A 19,044-nucleotide genomic window follows, 5' to 3' on the forward strand; every position below is an offset into this window, starting at 1 on the left:
GAGTGGATAGATTATAGATGGATGGATGGATGGATGAGTGGGTAGATGGATTAGTGGGTGGACGGGTGGGTGGATGGATGGATGGATGAGTGGGTAGATGGATTAGTGGGTGGATAGGTGGGTGGGTGGATGGATGGATGGATGAATTTGGAATGGATGAGTAGAGTGAGTGGATGAGTAGTGAAGTGTGTGGGAGGGTGGATGGATGAATAGATGAATGAATGAGTAGATGGATTAGTGGGTGGGTAGATAGGCAAATAGGTGGATGGATGGGCAGGTGGGTGGATAAATGGATGAATGAGTTGCTGGGTAGGTGAGTTAATGAGTAGCTGAGTTAGTGGGTGGATTCATGGTTCTGTGGGTGGATTAATGCATAAGGATTGGTGCCCATCTGGATGGCTGGATGTATATGTAACAGATATATGTACAGTTGAGCAGATGAGTGCATGGTAGATACGTGCATATTGGAGTAAGAATGGGTTTGAGAAATAACAATACTGGTTTTTTGTCACATTCCCGGCATCCTCTAACAAACGCCACAGCAGCTCTAGGAGTTCAGAATTCTCTGTCCCTCTTCAATCAAGAGGGGTCTGAGACTCGGAGATGCTCAACACCTTAACTAAGATCCCATAGGCATCAAGTGATGGAGATGAGGTTGGAGTCAACCTTCAAGCGGGGCCACAATGCTTTCCCAACCACAGAGGTATTACAGGGCTGGTGAGATGGCTTAGCAGGTAAAAGGTGCCTGTCACCAAGCCTGACAGCCTGAGCTGAAATCCTGGCCCCACATGGTAGAAGGGGAGAATGACCCAGCAAGTCCTCTGACCTCCAACATGCATACATGCCACACACACTCACACACACAAAATAAATAAAATGTAAAAAAAAAAAAAATTATAATTATGTGCAAGAGTGCATTCCATCTGAGATTATGCAGCTCTTGGCGATCATGTTCAGCACAGAGCGTGGAGCCTGGTGGTACGAGTAAATTCTTCTAACTTCCCAGCAGTGGGTAGAAGGGTGGCACCAGTATCTCCCTGATGACTCAGCTCCACTTTCCTGTTGCGACTGGTCCTAGGGAGGGGCCTCCTGAGAGTGGAGCTGCCTTGCCAGGTCCCCCATGCCCAGATTTCTTAGCAGACACTGGGCTTTGCAGGGCCCAGGTGCCCACTCCTACCTTCTCAAACTCGCCGATGGGAGCAGGGCAGCTGGTGGGGTCCTGGCACACACACATCGGGGTGTTGCTCTCATCCAGCTCACACACCTTGCCGTGTTTGCAGTGGTGGTTCTGGCAGGGATCTGGAGAACAGAACACAGTGTCAGCTCACCAGGCTGGCACTTGCTCCCATACCGCACAGACGGGGTGTTGAGGCTCAGAGCTTTTGGCCGTACTCCACTCCCAACCCCCAATCCTCTGTGCTCAGCCATAGAGTTTGGGGGAGCAGTTGGTTCAGTCTGGGGGTGAACAGTTCTAAGTCAGGACTAGGCCATTTTCAGAATGGAATCTCAGTCTGTAACTCAGAAATCTGGGGTGCATATTGACACGTCCCCCGCCGTGACTGAAACAACATCTAAATTCTCAGCTCTCTGCTGAGCAACCAGAGCGCAGCATCTCTGGATTCAAAGCACTTTATAGAATGACTTGGAAGATTGAGCTGTTGTCATGGATTCAATGAGCTGTAAGGTCTAATGGAATAGAATCGGGTGTCTGAAAAGGAAAAGGAGGAAGAACTCAGGCCCACATTGGACAATAGGCCCAGCTATGACAGGAAAAAATGTCTGGGCATGGAGGAAAAAAGGGATATGATTCAAAATCCCATGCCTAGCCCCTGCCCCAGCAAGCCCTGCCCAGCTCTTTCCAGATACCCTTAACTCTCCCCTTGAGAAAGCTTAAGTGGGTGCTGGGGATTCAAACTCGGGTCTCTTCATGCTTGTGTGGCAAGTGATCTTACCCACTGAACCATTTCCTCTGGGCTTCTATCTGCACCACTGCTTTGTTAAGATATGGAAGCACTGGCTCAAAGGATTCAAACAGGGTTTGACATCAGTGTCCTTGACCCCTTCGACACAGATGTGCCAGTCTGTGGGCTGAAGCCTGGGACCCTGGGTCACCACCCCTTCTCTGCTTGAGGCATTAGAACTTACATCAGGATCCCTTTCCTACAGGCTCTGTTTCCTTGGGCCAAGTGGAAACCGAAAGAGCAGGTCAGTTTCCTCAGCTGGGCTCCCAGGAGGAGCTTGAGCTGGTTGAGGAGATCTTGGAGAGCAGATGTTACCACCATGACCTCCGTGGGAATGTGACACCCAACTGTGGAGTTTTCCTCTGCCCTTCACGACTGAGATGGCCTAACTATAAATAGATCTACCCCAGGCTCCCATGGCCTGAGGATTCCCAGCTGGCCCTCCACAGCTGCCGGAGCCCCACAATCCATCCTCTTAGCCAGAAACTTCCTGTGAGCTGTCCTCAGCCTCCAACTACGCAGCCAAGGGCCATCCGGGTGTGCCAAGTGACAGGGAAGAGACTTACTGTCAGCCACCACGTCCTCAACAGTTTCCTCGGCACCATCCTCAAACTCTCCCATTTCCACCTGGACTGGGTTGGCACCCACAGGTAGCTGACATGGAAGAGAAAAAAAAAATGAGTTCAGGGGTTCTCACCGACCCCAGACCTGGGAGAGAGTCACTGAGGAGAAGGGGCCTGCCTGAAGCTTCAGAACCCCAGAAGTGAGTGTGAGGGACATATGGGAAGAAGGTAGCCTAGGCCCAGATCACAGCACAAATGCAAGGGTGGTGATTTTGGTGGATTACGGTATTTATTATTAGTTTGTACAATGTATTATTCTACATTAAATATGTCTAGAGACCCAACGTTCCATTAAGATGAATCAGAGGCCTCCAAGGTGTTAAGACAAGAAGGCATACCAAGTCATCTACCCCTACCAGGGTCCCTTTGTCACATGTCAAGGGACGCTGTGGGTGATAATGGAAGAAATCCGAAACCCAAACACTTCTGAATCCTCCCAACCTCAGGGCTCAAGTGAGGGTTTGGGGAACAGTCAAGGACGTCTGGGGATACTCAATTGAATATCTGTGCCCTGTGCTCACACAAGGAGAGAGTGAATGTCCTGTTTCAGCGAGGAGCCTCGCTGAACTTGTCTGGATGGCCCAAGGAAGGAACCAGGCAGAAAGGCGCCGAGGGTTGAGCCACCACCACTGTCACACCACAAACATACCCCTGTCTCCTCCACCACGGTTTCCTCCGCCACTATCTCCTCAGCGGCTTCAGTCGGCTGCTGGGAAAGAGAACAGGGTTCAGAGCGTTGGTCAAAGCCAAGGCCACTTCTCTCTGAAGTGTCTGTGGCCGGGAACACAAGGTCTCAAGATGGACCATACAGTGCAACTCCATTCTCCCTCCTTTCTTTAAAAACTTTTTGTTATCACAATTATTTTATTCGTATGAGTTTTATGTGTGTATCGGGGGGGAGAGTGAGCACACACACAGTTTGGGCAGGATCTTGCTACAGCGTCCAGGCTGACCTTGAACTCGTCAATTGTTTTAGCCTTCAAGAGTTGACATCAGGGGCCTGAGCCATCACACTGGGTTTTTGTATACTTTCCACCAAACCAACGACCCCATCCATTATTTTACTGAAAGGAGCCTTTCTGCTGGCCAAGCCCCAATACAGCCTGAAAACAACAGAGGCAGATGAATGCCCTCTCACTCTCAGATGGGGAAACTGAGACCCAGAGAGAACGGGCATCCTCCGTGACTTCTAACAGAGAGTGAACTTTCCCCCCTCCCCCCGCCACGTGACTTCATTCTATAGCTGTTAGGAAATTCCCTCCTGGCATCTCAGCCTCCGGGAAGTGTAGGTGGGGTGGGCACAAAACTTTGAGGCCCCTGACTGGATACAAACCCCTTCCAAAATTAAGGGTAACTTCACCAAACCTTCAGTCAAAATCTGCCTGCCTGATGTGTTTGCCCGGAGCTGCCATCTACCTCCTAGTGAACAGAACAGGGAATGCCAGTTTGAAAGGAGCTGTTCCTGGCTGGGAGTGGTGGCACACGTAACGCCAACCATCAGGAGGCTGTGGCACAGGTCAGAGTATAGGGAGACAAACCAGGAGTATATCATGAGGGAGGAGGGGGATGGGCCTAGGACCTCATTTGACTAGACTGGCTCTCTTTGACTAAGTTTCTTTTTCTTTCATCTTGCTTTTCATCCAGCACATTCCCTGAGGGTGGAGTAATGGTCATTTCTGGTTCATTCCAACCTCTCCCTCTCCCAGCAAGCCTGTCCAGTTCCAATCTTACCACAGGATCCAACAGGGGATGCCCTATCCCAGGCCTCCAACAACCTCCAACATCATGATCTCTGTCTGCATCTTCTCTACCCCCACAATGCAGCGGGAATCAGTTACTTATAACTAAATAGCTTCGTGGGCTCAGAAACCAGCCTGTTCCTTTCTCTGTTCTTGTCCTTTCCCAGCTCCATCCCACCTTCAGGCCATAAACCCTGCTGCTCACTGACTCCCTCAGGGAAGAGGCCAGGTCCTGCTAACGGGAGCCAAAACTAGAGTGCAAGCTCTGACCTGTGGGTTAGAGAGCTTTTTTTTTTTTTTTTTTCCCCTCACCCAATGGTTCCTTCCCACTGATACTTTTAACCTTGTTGGCTTAAAAAAAAGACTTAATTTTTACTTTTTTTTTTTTTTTTTAGATTTATTTATTTTATCTGTATGTGTGTTGTGCCTGCATGTATGCCTGTACACTATATGCATGCCTGGCATCCACAAATGGTCAGGATAGGGCAGCTGATTCCCTGGGTATAAGCCACCATATTGGTTCTGGGGATCTAACTTGGGTCCTCTGCAAGTGCCCTTAACCACTGCACCATCTCTTTAGCCCTTATTTTTATTTTTTAAGAACAGGATCTCATGGGGCTACCCTCAAACTCACTATGTAGCTGAAGCTGACCTTGAACTCCGGATCTTCCTGCCTCTACCTTCCAAATGCTGGAATTATAGGTGTGTTTCCTAAGGCTGGGTTTATGCAATGCTGGGGACTGAACCCAGGGCTTTGTTCGTAAATGCTAATTTAGTACCCTGCCATATCCCTGCTGTAGCCTTGAACACTCAGAGCAGGTTCCGAAGCTGGAGAGAGTGGGATGAGTTATAACTCAGCATCCCTGGGTACTTACAGGCACTGCTAAGGCCCTCCCGGCCAGACAAAGGAGAAAGAAGATCCAGGCCCTCATGGTGCTGGGAACCCTGTGGGGAGGAGAGAACATGAGTCAGCAAGAGAGATTTCCCCCTGAGTTCCTGAGTTTGGAATGTTAACCAAACTCTGCAGTGAAAAGGAAGCCTCATTTAAGTCTGGCCCTTTGCACCTTCAACACCCATTGTCCTACTTAATGCAAAAAGCAGACCTGGCCTGGAGCCTCCAAAGGAAACTCTGCAGCTGCGAGCAATAGAATTGTTTTTTTTCCTACTTCATGGTGTCCCGCCCCCACCCTTCAGTTTCCTTCTATTGAGAAGAAAGGTAGAGTTTTCTATTTATGGTCATGAGATGAAGTCTTTGCTCTAGTACATTTATTTCGGTTTTTGAAAGTAATTAGACAAAAACGACAGGCTCAAAAGCCAAGTTTGGGCCTTCAATGCCTCTTCTTCTAAGACTTTTGTCCCCTCTTCCACAAGCTTTAGCTCCCTCCACTCCCCCTGTTCTCACCCCCCACTTTTCCTCTCCCTCCCCTTCCTCCTTCTCCTCTTCCTCCTCCATTTCCTCTTCCCCTCCACAGTCTCTCCTCTACAATGGGAGAAGTCAACAGGAATCACAGACAATGAGACACACTTAAGACAAAGCCCAAGAGTATGGGATGCCTGAAGGAAACTAGAGGGATTACATTTTTCTTCACTTTGCCCAGAGAGACAGCATTTCTTTAGATTCTTCAAGGACATATGGTACAGATGTGTTCCATCCAGATTTGTCCCAGTGTTTCAGAAGGGACGGCAGCTAAGATCTAGAACGTTCCCCTGATCACTGCTCGGACCCAGCTTCTAGATGCTGAACTGTGAACTCTCACACGCAAGCCTGGAAAGAATCTTTGGAGCAGACCTCCGACGATGACTCAGGGACCTGTGGTGGGAACATCTGGCTCCTGGTGCTAACCAGACAGGCTTCTGTTACCAAATGAATCTAGAAAGTTCTTCCTAAGTCTGCCTCCCTCGAGCCTGTGGTCTATCCCGTCTCTTTCTACAGCCACACAGAGCAAGCCTGCTCCCTCTGCCCCTCCAGAGCTTTCAGCCAAGGGAACAATGGCAATGCCACCCTTATTGGTTACCCAAGACTTCCCTTTCAGCCTCTCCAACCCTAGCTTCTTCTATGACTTTCTCAACTGACAAAGCTGGGTGCTGCGAAATGCCCTGGCAGCATGGGCAAAGCTACTGGGCTCTGAGTCAATGCCCAGGATTCTCACTCTACCCCAGTGTTGTCCCCATCACCGTGTACAGATTAAATTCTTTGTTGTCTCTAAGCCTTGGTTCCCCATCTGTCAACATAGAGGGTCAGAGGAGGTAAACTTTGAGATGACGGACACGGCCATTGGAACGCTTACATTCCGGTGTGGGGAGCTGAAGAGCAGAGCATATGCTTAGCTTTCAGTCGCAAGCAAGCAAGCAAGCAAGCAAGCAAGCAAGCAAGCAAGCAAACACAGGGAAAGCTGGTCTTGGCATTTCTCCTCTTCCAGTATTCACCTTCTTCTCTCAAATAACAGTATTTGGAAGAATTAAAAATAAGTCTAGATTCCCAAACCTTTTTGAGCTGAGGGTGTGGCACAGCAGTATAGCATCTGGCTAGCATGCATAAGGCCCTGATCCCAGTCTGAAGCACCAGAGAACTATTCAATCAAGCCCTGAGTAGCAGAACAGGCAGAGGAGAAAGACACCATAACGGTCCTGTGCTAGGCTAAACAGGAAAGAGCCTCAGCCGCTACTTCATGGTGTGGGCATGAAGTAAAGCTATAAAGAAATCAGATGAATTGATTTCGGGCATAAAGTAAAGCTATAAAGAAATCAGATGAATGGATTTCGAAGCCTGGCATTGCTTCAGGAAAGCTCCTCCTGGCAGAAGAGTCTAGTCTTTCCTTTCTAGCCAGTTTCTGGAACATTCTTTCCCCTCTCACAGTTGTTCACTTGTCTCCCTTCTTGCTTCTCCATTTGGAAAACACGAGTTTGACATCCTCTGTGTGTGGCTTTGGGCAGATGGAACGGGAGAGAGGGCATCAATGAGGGACTTGTCTGAGGCTGTTTGAAATGAAAACATCAAAGTGAGGCTGGCAGCTAGAGCCCAAACGTCACTCAGTCCAGGCTTCAACTAAAGAGAAGTCCCATCACTAGAGAGGTAGGATAGGACCAGGTTACAGAGCTAGAGAGATGACTTCTGAGTCTGAGTGCCTCATCTGGGTAGAAGAAGGGAATCTTGGGACCCTGAGACTGCCCTGTGCCCAGCATCGTACACCCTCACACTGCCCTGTCTAAGGACCTAAATCCCGGAGTGCTTCATGGTCTTAAGCCCAGAGGCTGGGTGAGGGTATGGAGAAAGGCAGACATACAAACTCTTAGGGAAGATGGTCACTGTCCACATTTTAGTTCTGTCCAATGCTGCTTCACCAATCCCAGAATCCTTTTCCTCTAGCTGTTAGGGTGAGCAGATAGGGGAGTCCCTTAACTACTATGGATGAAGAGCCATATGCCTGTTTGCCCATGAGACATGTCTCTGAGGTTCTGTAACATACCTCTGGCCAAAGAGGCTAGGGCCCACCCTGCAAAGCTTGTAGGAGGCACAGCAGTCAACTCAGCCACGTCAGAGCACAGGGCCAAGACCCTGTAGTCAGTACAAGGCAGCCATGATCTTCCACACTCAAGCCTAAGTCCGACATGCTGGGGAACATACAAATGCCCTTCAGTGTTTGCACAAGCCACTTTCCAAAGAGGGCCTGAGGCAGGCCTTTCTGCCCCATAGTACAGATGAGAAGACTGAGGCCTAGAAAGGAAAACCATGACTCTAGCCAGCGGTCCAGGGCATGAGTAACAAGGATCAGCGTGGTCTCTCTGTGTGCTGCTTCCCTTGGCAGACATTAGGATGGTGCCTACTTGGGCCAAACTGGCCTGAGATGCAGGCAGGAAAAATGCCCTGGGCAGGGGAGGAAGTGGAGGTGTATTACCCTTGGCTTGGTGGCCACCAAATGCAGACACCCCTGGTGGGCACCCTGGGTCTCCCTTTCCCTGTACCGTACATTGAATCCCTTTCTTCTGCCTTTATTTGTTCTGGAGAGAGCTGAGAGCTCAGCCTGGGCTGCCAGCAGGACCTGAAGCAGAGGTCGCTCGGCTAGCTCTTTGGATGGAAAAGTACAGCCAGCCCCCAGCTTACTTCCCTTCACACCTAAAGAGGCCCCTAGGAGCTCCCCGTGGACATGGAAGTGCCACTGAGCATCAAACCACAGGGACCACCTCAGAACTGTGGGCTTTTAGAACAGTGTGGCTCAGAACCACAGACTCTCGGGATAGCCTAACTTGGATGAAAAGCATGTGAAGAAATGCAATCTCAGAGAACTTCCTATGGGTCTCAAGGAGCTAGGCTGGCTTTGAACTTGATCTGTAGCCAAAGATGGCCTCAAATGTCAGATCTTCCTGCCTCCACTTCCCAGAAGATGGGATTACAGCTCTGAATCCCAGCTCTTTTGTTGGTTTTGGGTTGGGGAAGGTAGGGGCTTGTTTAGTTTTTTTAAGACAAGGTCACACTAAGTAGCCAAAGCTGGCCTCAAACTTGTGATCTTTCAGCCTCTGTTTCCTTGAGCTCTAGGCACCACCAGGCCAGAGCACAGGGGATTACTGAACCTTGAAATGCTGCCAGTGTGAACAACTTGTTGAGAACGCCTGCTCTGAGGTCCAGGGACTTTGCACATGTTGGACAATGACTATGCATAAAATTAAAAACAAAGAACCTCAACAAAACAGGGGTTAAAGGGAGAGCTCAGTTAATAAAGTGCTTGCTATGGCCAGTCGAGCAGAATCAGCAAGACACAGGCCGGTGAAAGACCCTGTCTCAAAAACAAAGTGGATAAAGTGTGAGGAGCAACGGCTGAGGCTGACCTTTGGTTTCCACAAGCACATACACCCAAGTGCATGCACATACACACACAGAGACAGACAGACAGACAGAAACAGAGTACAATTGGGGCCTGAGAGCACGGCATACTACAACACCCCAAACCACCTGGAAATGCCTCTAGGTTTCCCCTAGAACAGCCCCTAAGGTCCCTGTCTGTTCTGAACTCCTGAATTCACACAGCAGATCTGGGGTGCCTCCTCTCCCCATTTGCTCCAGAGTCCTTGCTTTTATTTCTGTTTCTTGTTGGAAGGGATCCAGCCATGGGAAGTGGTTAGAGGGTCACATAGGCTAAAACCTAGAATTGGTTCTGGGCAGCTCAGAGGCGGCTCCAGGGTTTGTGGCTGGACACAGCCCTCGCTGAAATTCCAGAGCCTCCTAAAGTGCCACGTTTCACTTTGTCTAGACCAGGCTGGAGGAGTTCCTGCTGCCTCTGCGCCCTCTAGACCATGTGACTGGCAGCCCAGGCTGAGTTCCAACCCTCTCCAGAACAAATAAAGGCAGAAGAAAGGGACTCAATGTACAGCCATCCCTACTGCCGCAGGGGTGACCACAAATGGAGGCGATAAGAAGCATCAAAGTATCTAAGATGTAACATCTGGAAAGAACTAAGGGATTCCAAAGGCAGCAGCTACATAGCACACCAACCTCTCCACACCCCTCCTGTGTATGTGGCAGACATTACTAATCAATCGTACAATCCTTTCCCCTCGAAGTCTGGAGTAGCATTAGAATTTTGAATGTCATTCTGACGGCCACTACTATTGGCTTACCACTGTAGGCCATGTAATAGTTCTTTACTGTGCCTCTTCTTTAGACAAAGAACTCACAGCTTAGAAAGAGAAAATAACTCACTCAAGTTCCTCTGGTGAGGTGGTTTCTGAGTCAAACATTTAGAAATATCTAAACTTTTCCTGTGATTGGATATTTTTCCATTGAAATCTGAGATCTTAATGCCACAAGTAGGACAGGGTAATCCAGAGAGGTCCCTTAACTAGGGACTTTTTTAATCAGGTTCCTGCAAGGACCAAGCCACTATCTCTGCTCATGGCTTCCCTGATAGATATCTATGACTAGGCAGGTAAAAGCAGAGCTGACTTGCTGCCTAGCACACCACTGGGCAAGGTGGAAGCTGTTTCTCTAAAGGCTTCTGTTAAAGTCATCATTTGCTGGCCTTGGCCCTGACCCTGTGCAACCCAGCTGTCCCAGAAGTCACAAGCGAGGCTTGGAGGGAGCAGGAATCCACACGACAGTATAGGAAAAAGGTAGCTTACCCAATCCACATGGATGGCTGGAAGCTGGTGCCAGCCTCCTCTTCTAAGTTGGAGGCTAAGAAGGGGCCAGTGGAAACCAACTGAGAAGCCACTTTACAAGCCACGTTTGTTGGGCCTTTGTTAATGACCAAGTCACTCAGGCTATGGTAGACCAGCAAAGGGAGGGAGGAAGTGTTGCTAATGATGTAGTATGAATGATTTAGAGCAAGGTCAGCTCCAAACTGACCGGAACCTGATAAGGTTCCAAAGATCTGGAGCCTGGGCGCAGGCAGCAGACAGCTGTATAATCTCCAGCGAGTTTCTTTCCCTTTCGGAGTTTCAACTTTTGTATCTTGGAAATAAAGAGTATTTGGGGGGGGGGGGCACTCATGGGCCTGTGTAGGTGGGAGAGAGGTGTGCTTGTATGTATATGAGAGAGAGAGAAGGAAAGAGAGAGAGTTGTCTTCTTCGCACCCAATGGTCTATTTGATGGTATGTGTGTTCGCATCGGGATGGTGTGTCTGTACAGATGGCATTAGGCCTGACTTGGCATCTGTCAGTAGGTGATGATCAGGGTTTAAACACTCACAAGGTGCATCTGGAGGAAGGGCATGATGGCTGGAGGAATGACCCAGCCATTAAAGAGTGCTTACTGCCCTATCAGAGACCGTGTTCAGTTCCCAGCACCCACATCTGGCAGCTCATAGCCACCTGTAACTCTAGATCTGGGGATTTAGATGGCCCCTCCTGGCCTCTGAAGGCGTCCAAATGCACTGTGCTTACACACACACACACACACACACAGAGAGAGAGAGAAAAGACATACATATATTCACACAAGTAAAAACGACTTTTTTGGGGGGGGGGTTATGAGACAGGGTTTCTCTGTGTAGCCCTGGCTGTCCTAGAACTCGCTCTGTAGACCAGGCTGGCCTCAAACTCACAGAGATCCACCTGCCTCTGACTTCCCAAGTTCTGGGATTACAGGCATGTGCCACCACGCCTGGCTCAATTTTTTTTTTTTTAATATTTTTTAAAATATGTACTTAAAGAATCTCTTTCCCTCTGTGTGGTGTGTGTGCGTGCATGTGTATGTATAAGTGAGGAAATCACTCAGGGAGAAGAATGCGGCTCTGTCCTACACTTATTTTTAGCCATGCTGGTGGTAAAATCAGTTATCTACTTACTTGAGCCCGGTGCCCTGTCAGTTCATGTTTGCCTGTTTATCTCCCCAGACCCATCTGCCAGCCCAAAAGTCCTCAATAGACAAACATGCTTTGCCTCATATCCTCTGCTGTTTAAAGTTTATTTTCCATATGGAAAGCAGCAGCTGGGAATAGTAAGCCCAGCTGTGCATTGGGCTGCAGAGCCTACAGCTGGAGGAGGTTCCTCCCAAAGCCATTGCCTCCCAAGCCTTCCTCCCTGCTTCCTGTCAGAGGACAAGAACCGAGACTCTGTTAAACATACAGGGCACTGCTCCTTCCAAGGAAATCAGTGCCTGGCACTAGGGTCAGGGGACATCTAGCTCAGGTCCTCACCACCTGACAGATTGGGAAACTGAGGCTAAGATAGGTAGCATCTTTCTTAATGTCACCATTGAGTTATAACCCATGCTTTTGACCAATACCTTTCCTTCCTTCCTTCCCTCCCCCCATTTCTTTGTGTGATATATGTTGTGATATATGGGGTGTATGTGTGACCCAGAAGTCAGTGTCTTCCTCAGTTGTTCCCCCCCCCCCTTTTTTTTATCTTTTGAGACAGGATCTCCTGAAACCCTAGCTAGCCTGGAACTCACTTATGTAGACCAGGCTGGCCTCTACTTCACAGAGATCAGCCTGTCTCTACTTCCTGAGTGCTGAGATTACGGGCATGTGCTACCATGCCCATCTACATTATTATTATTATTATTATTATTATTATTATTATTATTATTATTATTATTATTATTTGAGGCAGGGTCTCTCACTAAACCTGAAGCTGATGAGTCAGCTGGACAAACTGGCCAGTGAGCTCTAGGGATTGGTTTGTCTCCGCCCCCATCCCCCACCCCCCACCCCCAGCCTTGGGATTACCGGCAGGCCTCACCACAATTGGCTCCTTAGCTGGGGGCTAAAGAAAACAAAACAAACAACAACAACAACAAAAAACTGGGGTCCACAGGTTGAGTCCTGGTTCCAGCCCTGATCACCAGTGGAGGGTGCATTGCTCGTAGAAAATTGACAAGAAGATGCTCAAATTGAAATGATTTTAAACAATGTATTATTATTATTATTTTTTTTTTTTTAATATTCCTGTCAGCGCTTTTGCTAAGGAGATGTTCTCTGGACCCCAAGTGTTGGAGCTGCCAGAAGAAAAAGTACTTTGAATGATCCTGTCTGTGCTAAAACTCAATCCGGTTAGAAGGGAGTGAGGTTGCAGCGCGCTTCCTAATGCATTCAACAGTCCCTTTTCACACCGCTCCTTCTCCAAGGGACTGGTGTTATGCCCCGAAATAGGGAGGAAACCAGAGCTCAGGAAGAAGACAGATTAGTTCAAGGTCAAACACCTTCTGCTCACGGATCCAAGCCCTCTGTCCTATAAAGTTCTAGAGGCTTCTCACAGTCCTGCGCCCCTGGGATGTGGGAGGCGAGGACAGGAACAGGAATTTGCTGTCGTCCTTGTATTTGGGGCTGGGGTGGGGTAGGGTGTGGTGCTGGTGGCGTGGGGGACGGAAACCTGACGGGCCCTGAGCATTCCCAGAGTCCCCTCCTAGCCAGTAGGGAGAGACCCTAGGGGAAAAAAAAAAAAAAAGGTTACCGTGGCAACTCGCATTCCTCTGGAAGTGAGTCACCAGGGAGAAGAGCCTCTTGGTGGGTGGGGCTTGGAGAAAGTTTCAAAAACCGACCTCCTTCTCAGAGCCGCCCCCTCCTCCCGCCCCCTCCCTCTGTGCGGCCCTGTCGATGTGGCAGCTGACGGCTGAGTTAACTCTCTCTTCCCCCAACCGCTTCTTTCTGGTTTAGTTCTTGGCAAACGCAAACTTGTTTCTCTTCTCCGCGTCACACCACTCTGGGAGGTTGGTATCTGATGTTCCGGAATATCTTAAACCTAAAAGCAGTGGACACTCATCCTCTACCCTCCCCTCCCCCACCTCTCTCTCTACACACACACACACACACACACACACACACACACACGCACGCACACACACAACCCTAAGCACACGACTTTCAGGAACTTCCAGAGATGCCCCGAAGCTTATTCAAAGACCACTCTGTAGGCTCCATTAAGGGACCCTGCTTGGAAATTCTTAGCGGAATTTCCAGGTACCCTAAAGACTATCCCTCTTACTTAGGACAGGGAGGCTACAGCCAAGGGAGATGCCAATGTGAGATCGCCCACAAACTGCCTAAAGCTTGGCATCCCATGTAGGGTCTGCGTCTCACTCCACTACCTGCCCTCGGATAGGTCAAGAAACTTAACCTAGAAAATACACTTCCTGTCCTGCAGGTGTGCTGTCTGTCCCTGAGGCAGATGACTGACGCCTGTTCCCTTTGGGTAAGAATTATCTCAGCCATCCTAGGTGTCACACGCAGGAAGTTTACGGGACAGCTTGAAGCAGATGACCATCCAACAGGCTGGTCAGAGAGTCTTAAGTGGGTTCAGCAGTGGGGTGAAAAATGGTCCTGGCGCTCAGTCGCCCTGTCTCCTCCCTCCCCATCACACCTTCCTCTCCTTGTCCTCTCTGGATTGTATCAATTTTTTTTTTCAGATGTCCAGTTACAGTAAAAAGCAACTGTTGGTGAGTTCCTGTGGTGTCCATCTCCTCTCAGAATTAGGATGGGAACAATGGCAATCCCAGGCTGGGAGAGACAATGGCATTTCAGGCTGACTGACGCCACAGGGTGATGGGGTGGGGATGGGCAGAGACTCAAGGGACCTGAGCCTTCTCAGAGGAACTGATTAAAGGGAATGCCTCGCCTTGGCTGTTCACGGATCAGTTTATCCTTCTTGCAAAGTCTCATTTGGACCAACGGTGTTTTAACCCAGAACTGGATGTCCTCCTGGAATAGAAAGCCAGACCCAGCAGGCGGCAAGCCAGACTCTGGGTTGGCAGTTGTGATGGGCAAATGAGGAACAGATTCCCAGAAAAGGAGGCAACTGCCATCGAGAGTGACAGAGGACAGACCAGCAGTCTCTGCCACCAGAGAACACACAGCGAGAAAGCGGTCCCTGCAAATCACGAATATTTTCTGTGGAGCTACGGAGAATAGCAAGTTCCACTGTGAGTGAGCAACAGGCTTCCAGCCTGTGCCCTGAAGGGAAGCCCCAGCTCACCTCCCCCCTGAGGATGGTCATGGGAATGGGGCAGAGGGGCTGATGAAGCCTACAGAAGGGCAGGGGCTGACAGGGTGGTGCATACCTTGGCGCAGGCAGGCAGGCAGGCAGCAGGCGGCAGGCAGAACAGTTCTGGCGATCTGAAGGGCTGCAGGAATGTGGAGGGGTTTAGAGGCAAGCAGCAGGAAGCCACTTGGAGCAATGGGCAGGGTCTGTCTCATCCTCCGCCTCCACTCGGAGGCCCTCCTCCTCTTCTGTCTCCTCCTTCCCCTGGCTGGCCTCCTCCTTCTCCCCAGAACCAAAGCTAACTGTCTTTTCTTTCTTCCTTCCTTGCCTTGTGGTGGTAGGCCATGTCCAGACGCCCTGGCCTCCCCTGCCTCATCTGTTCTGGGGCTGCTGCCTAAACAGACATGAGAGACAGGACTGGAACAGCCGCAGGAATCCAACAGGCCTGGCCTTGTTCAGAGCACAGCTGAGGCCCAAAGAGTCCAAGGCATTACCCAAGAGCCGCAGAGGCACAGCTAAGCCCAGTGTCCTGACCTTATACCCAGCTAGCAAATGTGACTGAGTCCTCTCTCAGAGCAATGTGTGTGTGTGTGTGTGTGTGTGTGACAAAAACAAGCACAGAATTTTCTCAGTGCCAACCAGACAAGTTGCCACTGGTGACATTGGTGGTATCATTCTTGATGATGAAGTGTGGTCTTGGTCTAAAAAGTCCCCTCTAACTCTAGGGGCACCAACCATAGGTTAATGAGGGATTAGAATTTAGCCAAGGTACTTGTTTCCACAGCACATGTACTAAAATTGGCATGATACAGAGAAGATTAGCATGGCAAGAATAAAATGCCAATTGTAAAGCATTTTATAAAAAAAAAAAAAAAAAAAAAAAAAAAAGACTTAGCTGGGAGTCTTGCATCATCAGACCCTGACACAGAGAGCAAATAATATTGATAGTCAGATCAGGAAAAATAGCCAGGGTTGGTGGGGAAGCCATTGTTGACACGGCAGGCTTCCATTTAGGTGCTGCTTGTTTTTGGACAGGGTTGCATGTATCCCGGGTTGACCACTCACTGTGTAGTGAGGATGACCTTGAACTTCTGATCTCCCTGCCTCTACTTCCTAGGTGCTAGGATTACGTGCATGCACTACCATGACTAGTTTATGTGGTGCTGGGGCTTGAACTCAGGAATTGATGCTTGCTGAGCCAGCACTCTACTAATGAAGCTACAACCCCCACCTGACTTAGATACTGTTAAGAGACCATTTTAATAACAAGGGTGCAGGCTCATGCAGGGCGAATGACCTGCCCAACAACGCCTTACCAAAAAGCGGCCCAAGAAAGCTGAGTCTACATTTCAGCTGGTTCTTCTTTTGGGAACATGAACAGCCCCATCCTTGCAGCAGCTCTTGAACACTGTGCCTGCTTACTCAGGAGGTACCAGAATGGATGTTGCAGGAGCTTTAGGTGTGGCTAAAATGATGTAGCTCATACACAGAGCCACTTCCTCAGCGATGCAGACCCCCACAGCGCCTTCCTGAAAGCATAGACGTTGAAGCAGCTGTTGCATTTGGATAACATGGAGTTGGAGAAGGCAGAGAAGAGACTAGGGATAAGCTTCCACACAGGACCCCTGCCTTTCTTGGCATGTTTTCACTTAGCACACTCCCCCTAGCCCACTCTGCCCAGCCAAAGAAGCTTGCTCTCAGTTCATCAGGCACTCCAAAGCCACCGATATGATATCCCCAGCTCTTTGGTCCTTACTCTTTTCTCTGCCAGACACTTTTCCAGCTGATTTTCTTGAGCCTGAACCTTTCTCATTCTTCAGAACTATCTTAATGCCACCTCCTTAGAGAGGCCCTTTGGCCATTAAAGTTAAAGGTCTGCTTACCTCTCTCACAGGAGGGTGGATGCCCTTAGCATCATTTATTTCCTTTCTACACCATCCAGGTCAACATCTGGCATCATGTGCTTCCTTCACTTAACAGCAGCTCAAGAAAAGGGGGCTTCATGCCTCTCTCAGTCTGAAGGTTTTTTTGCTAATTAGTTTTGTTTTTTAAATCAATGAAAGGCCTTCCTGTTTTTCATCTAGCAAATGATAAATCAGGGCCTTGAGGTCTCCAGCTGGGCTTCCTCCAGCTCCCTCCATCTTGCTACAGTTGTGTCCTTCTAGCCCACTGCCTTGGTATATGACTTCCAGCTCCCGGTACCTATTTCTTGCAATGTCAAGGATGGAAACCAGGGCTTTCTGCAAGCCCTGAGCATCCTGCTACGTCCCCAACCTGCTCTCCTCTGCCTTGTAAGGGCCTCACTCCCACCTCTACGTGTGCTTCCATTTCTTTATTTGGCTTTGTTCTTCCTGCCTCCATCTTGTAAGAACACATGATGATGTCACACCATCTCAAAATTCTTAATCTTAATTCTTAATCAACCTGGTCCCGTTCTCCTTGAATGGCTAAGAAATAGAGGTTTATGAAGCCAATGGGCCAGCGCGGATGATAAAGCCTGGGGCCTTGGTATCCTAGCTCAGACCGAGCTGGTGCCAGCTCCGCCTGCTCTAGATACAGGGAGCAGGATCGTGTATCACAGCCTTCAGGGCTGCCCCCTCTGTGTATCTGGCTCACAGCCAAGGCTGCCAGGCTCACAAGGCCAGGCACACCGGAGACTGCCTCAGCCCATTGCCTTGTTACTGCATCTTTCTCCACTCAGATCTTCCCATTGGCTAGAGGACACAAAGATCTCATTGTCATCCAGGCCTTGGTCCCCTGGGCACATAGGCTACTGATTAGGGCAAGGCCAAACACATCGGAGGATAAAATTTGATTTCAACCCTTCGTTCCTCTCACCACACTCCCCCGGGCAGCTGGAAACTCTCTCTCAGTGCTGTGCAGTCCACAAAGGACTTTTATCTTCTGGCCTTGTTGAGTGTCACATTGATTTCATCTGTAAGCGGAGAAGCTGGGGTTCTCTAGGACTACCTTGGCTGAGGCAGACAGAGGGACAGTATAAGAGAGTGGATATCAGGGCTGGTTTTGCAGTCATAACTCTGGGCTTGAGCCTGGGACGAGTTATTTAAATCTGTAAAAGTTGAGGCATGTTAATCAGCCTCAGTTTCCCCAAATATAAACTGTACCCCTCACTTGTTATGAAGTTCTTGTGACTATTAAACCAGGTGACATAAGATGCATTTGGCTCGCTGTCAAATGCCGTAAGCACTCCATAATGTTAATAATCTTTTTTCAGATTTACTTAATTTGTAATTATGTGCACATGAGTACAAATGCCCTTGGAGGCCAAAAGAGAGTGTTGGATCCCCTAGAGCTGGAGTTAATAGGTGGTTGAAAGCCAGCTGATGTGGGTGGGATTTGGGAACCAAATCTGAGGCCTACTGTGGTACAGACAAGCACTGTGAAATGCTAGATTTGTAGAGGCAGAGCTATAGATAAACTGATAGAATGGTTGCCTAGCAGGCACAAGATCTCCAACACTATTTAAAGCTGAGCAAGGTGGTACATGCCTGTCATTCCATCATTTGGGAAGATAAAGAAGGACAGGAACTCAAGATGTGAATGCTAGAATTTCATGTTATGGTTCTGTGCCCTTCCATCTCCTTTCAGAGCCTGCACCCACACCTTTGAGGTGCAGGCTCTCCTCTGTTTTGCAGTGTCTCCTTCTGCTCAGGGCCTGAATGAAGAAGCGAGGTGGTAGATTGGTTCTGCCTTTCCTAATCCTGGTCTGTAATAGTCTAGCTGCTGGTCGAAGGCCAGGAACATTCACAGGCAGGCACCAATTTTCTGAACCCCACAGTCCTGGAACTCCTTTCTGAAGGGAAGAGGAAAGCCCAGCCCTAAGACGTGGCAGCTTTAACACGGGCCCTGACGTGGCCTGCAAACCAAGCCTCTGTCAGTAGCTTTGTGGGAAGCCAGGAATGATGAGGACTGGTCAAGACTGGGACGTGGCAACTCAACCCATGACTCAGCTATTTGGCTCAGAAGCAGCCAGGAGACTTCATGCAGATCCTGGGGATCTCAGATGCCCTGGTAGAAGGATCTGCTCTGCTTCCTTAGAAAAGGCTGGCCCCGATGTCAGTACAGTCTGCTGACAGTGCCCTGCTGTCCTGCACTCTCCGCTCCTGGCTCCTAGACCCCCTCCTTGGCTCTAAGAGTCCTATTTAGTGGCTTGTTCAGGGTCTATGAAGTCCTAGGAATCCCGAACACAGAAACCTCTAGGAGCTGAAGAAAGGGGGGCAGGTTTCCAGTTCTTTAGCCCTCACACTCCTGCTTCCATCTGAGGACTGCCATGTCCTGGTTGAAAAA

At 49.3% G+C, this 19,044-nt stretch overlaps 1 protein-coding gene and 1 pseudogene across 2 annotated transcripts in view; one reads left to right on the forward strand and one right to left on the reverse strand.

Moving 5' to 3' along the window:
* The window catches only part of Sparc (secreted protein acidic and cysteine rich), a 24,171-nt gene extending 9,244 nt beyond the window's left edge, over positions 1-14,927 (reverse strand). Inside the window, exons 1-5 of one of the 2 annotated variants that reach the window (XM_055602878.1) lie at positions 14,816-14,927; positions 5,199-5,268; positions 3,234-3,290; positions 2,528-2,615; positions 1,178-1,299 (exon numbers count right to left, since the gene is read on the reverse strand). In XM_055602878.1, the coding sequence (XP_055458853.1) occupies positions 1,178-1,299; positions 2,528-2,615; positions 3,234-3,290; positions 5,199-5,255 (324 nt within the window). In that variant the 5' untranslated portion in view covers positions 5,256-5,268; positions 14,816-14,927. Of the gene's footprint in view, positions 1-1,177; positions 1,300-2,527; positions 2,616-3,233; positions 3,294-5,198; positions 5,269-14,815 lie in introns of both variants that reach the window. The other variant, XM_055602877.1, reaches the window with a different exon arrangement.
* Positions 14,928-15,504: 577 nt separating this feature from the next.
* Positions 15,505-15,596, forward strand: LOC129673196 (U6 spliceosomal RNA; annotated as a pseudogene).
* The last annotated feature ends 3,448 nt before the right edge of the window (positions 15,597-19,044 follow it).

This window comes from Psammomys obesus, unplaced genomic scaffold (assembly GCF_907164565.1).
Source record: "Psammomys obesus unplaced genomic scaffold, mPsaObe1.curated_primary_1811, whole genome shotgun sequence".
NCBI classification, from domain to species: Eukaryota; Metazoa; Chordata; class Mammalia; order Rodentia; family Muridae; genus Psammomys; species Psammomys obesus.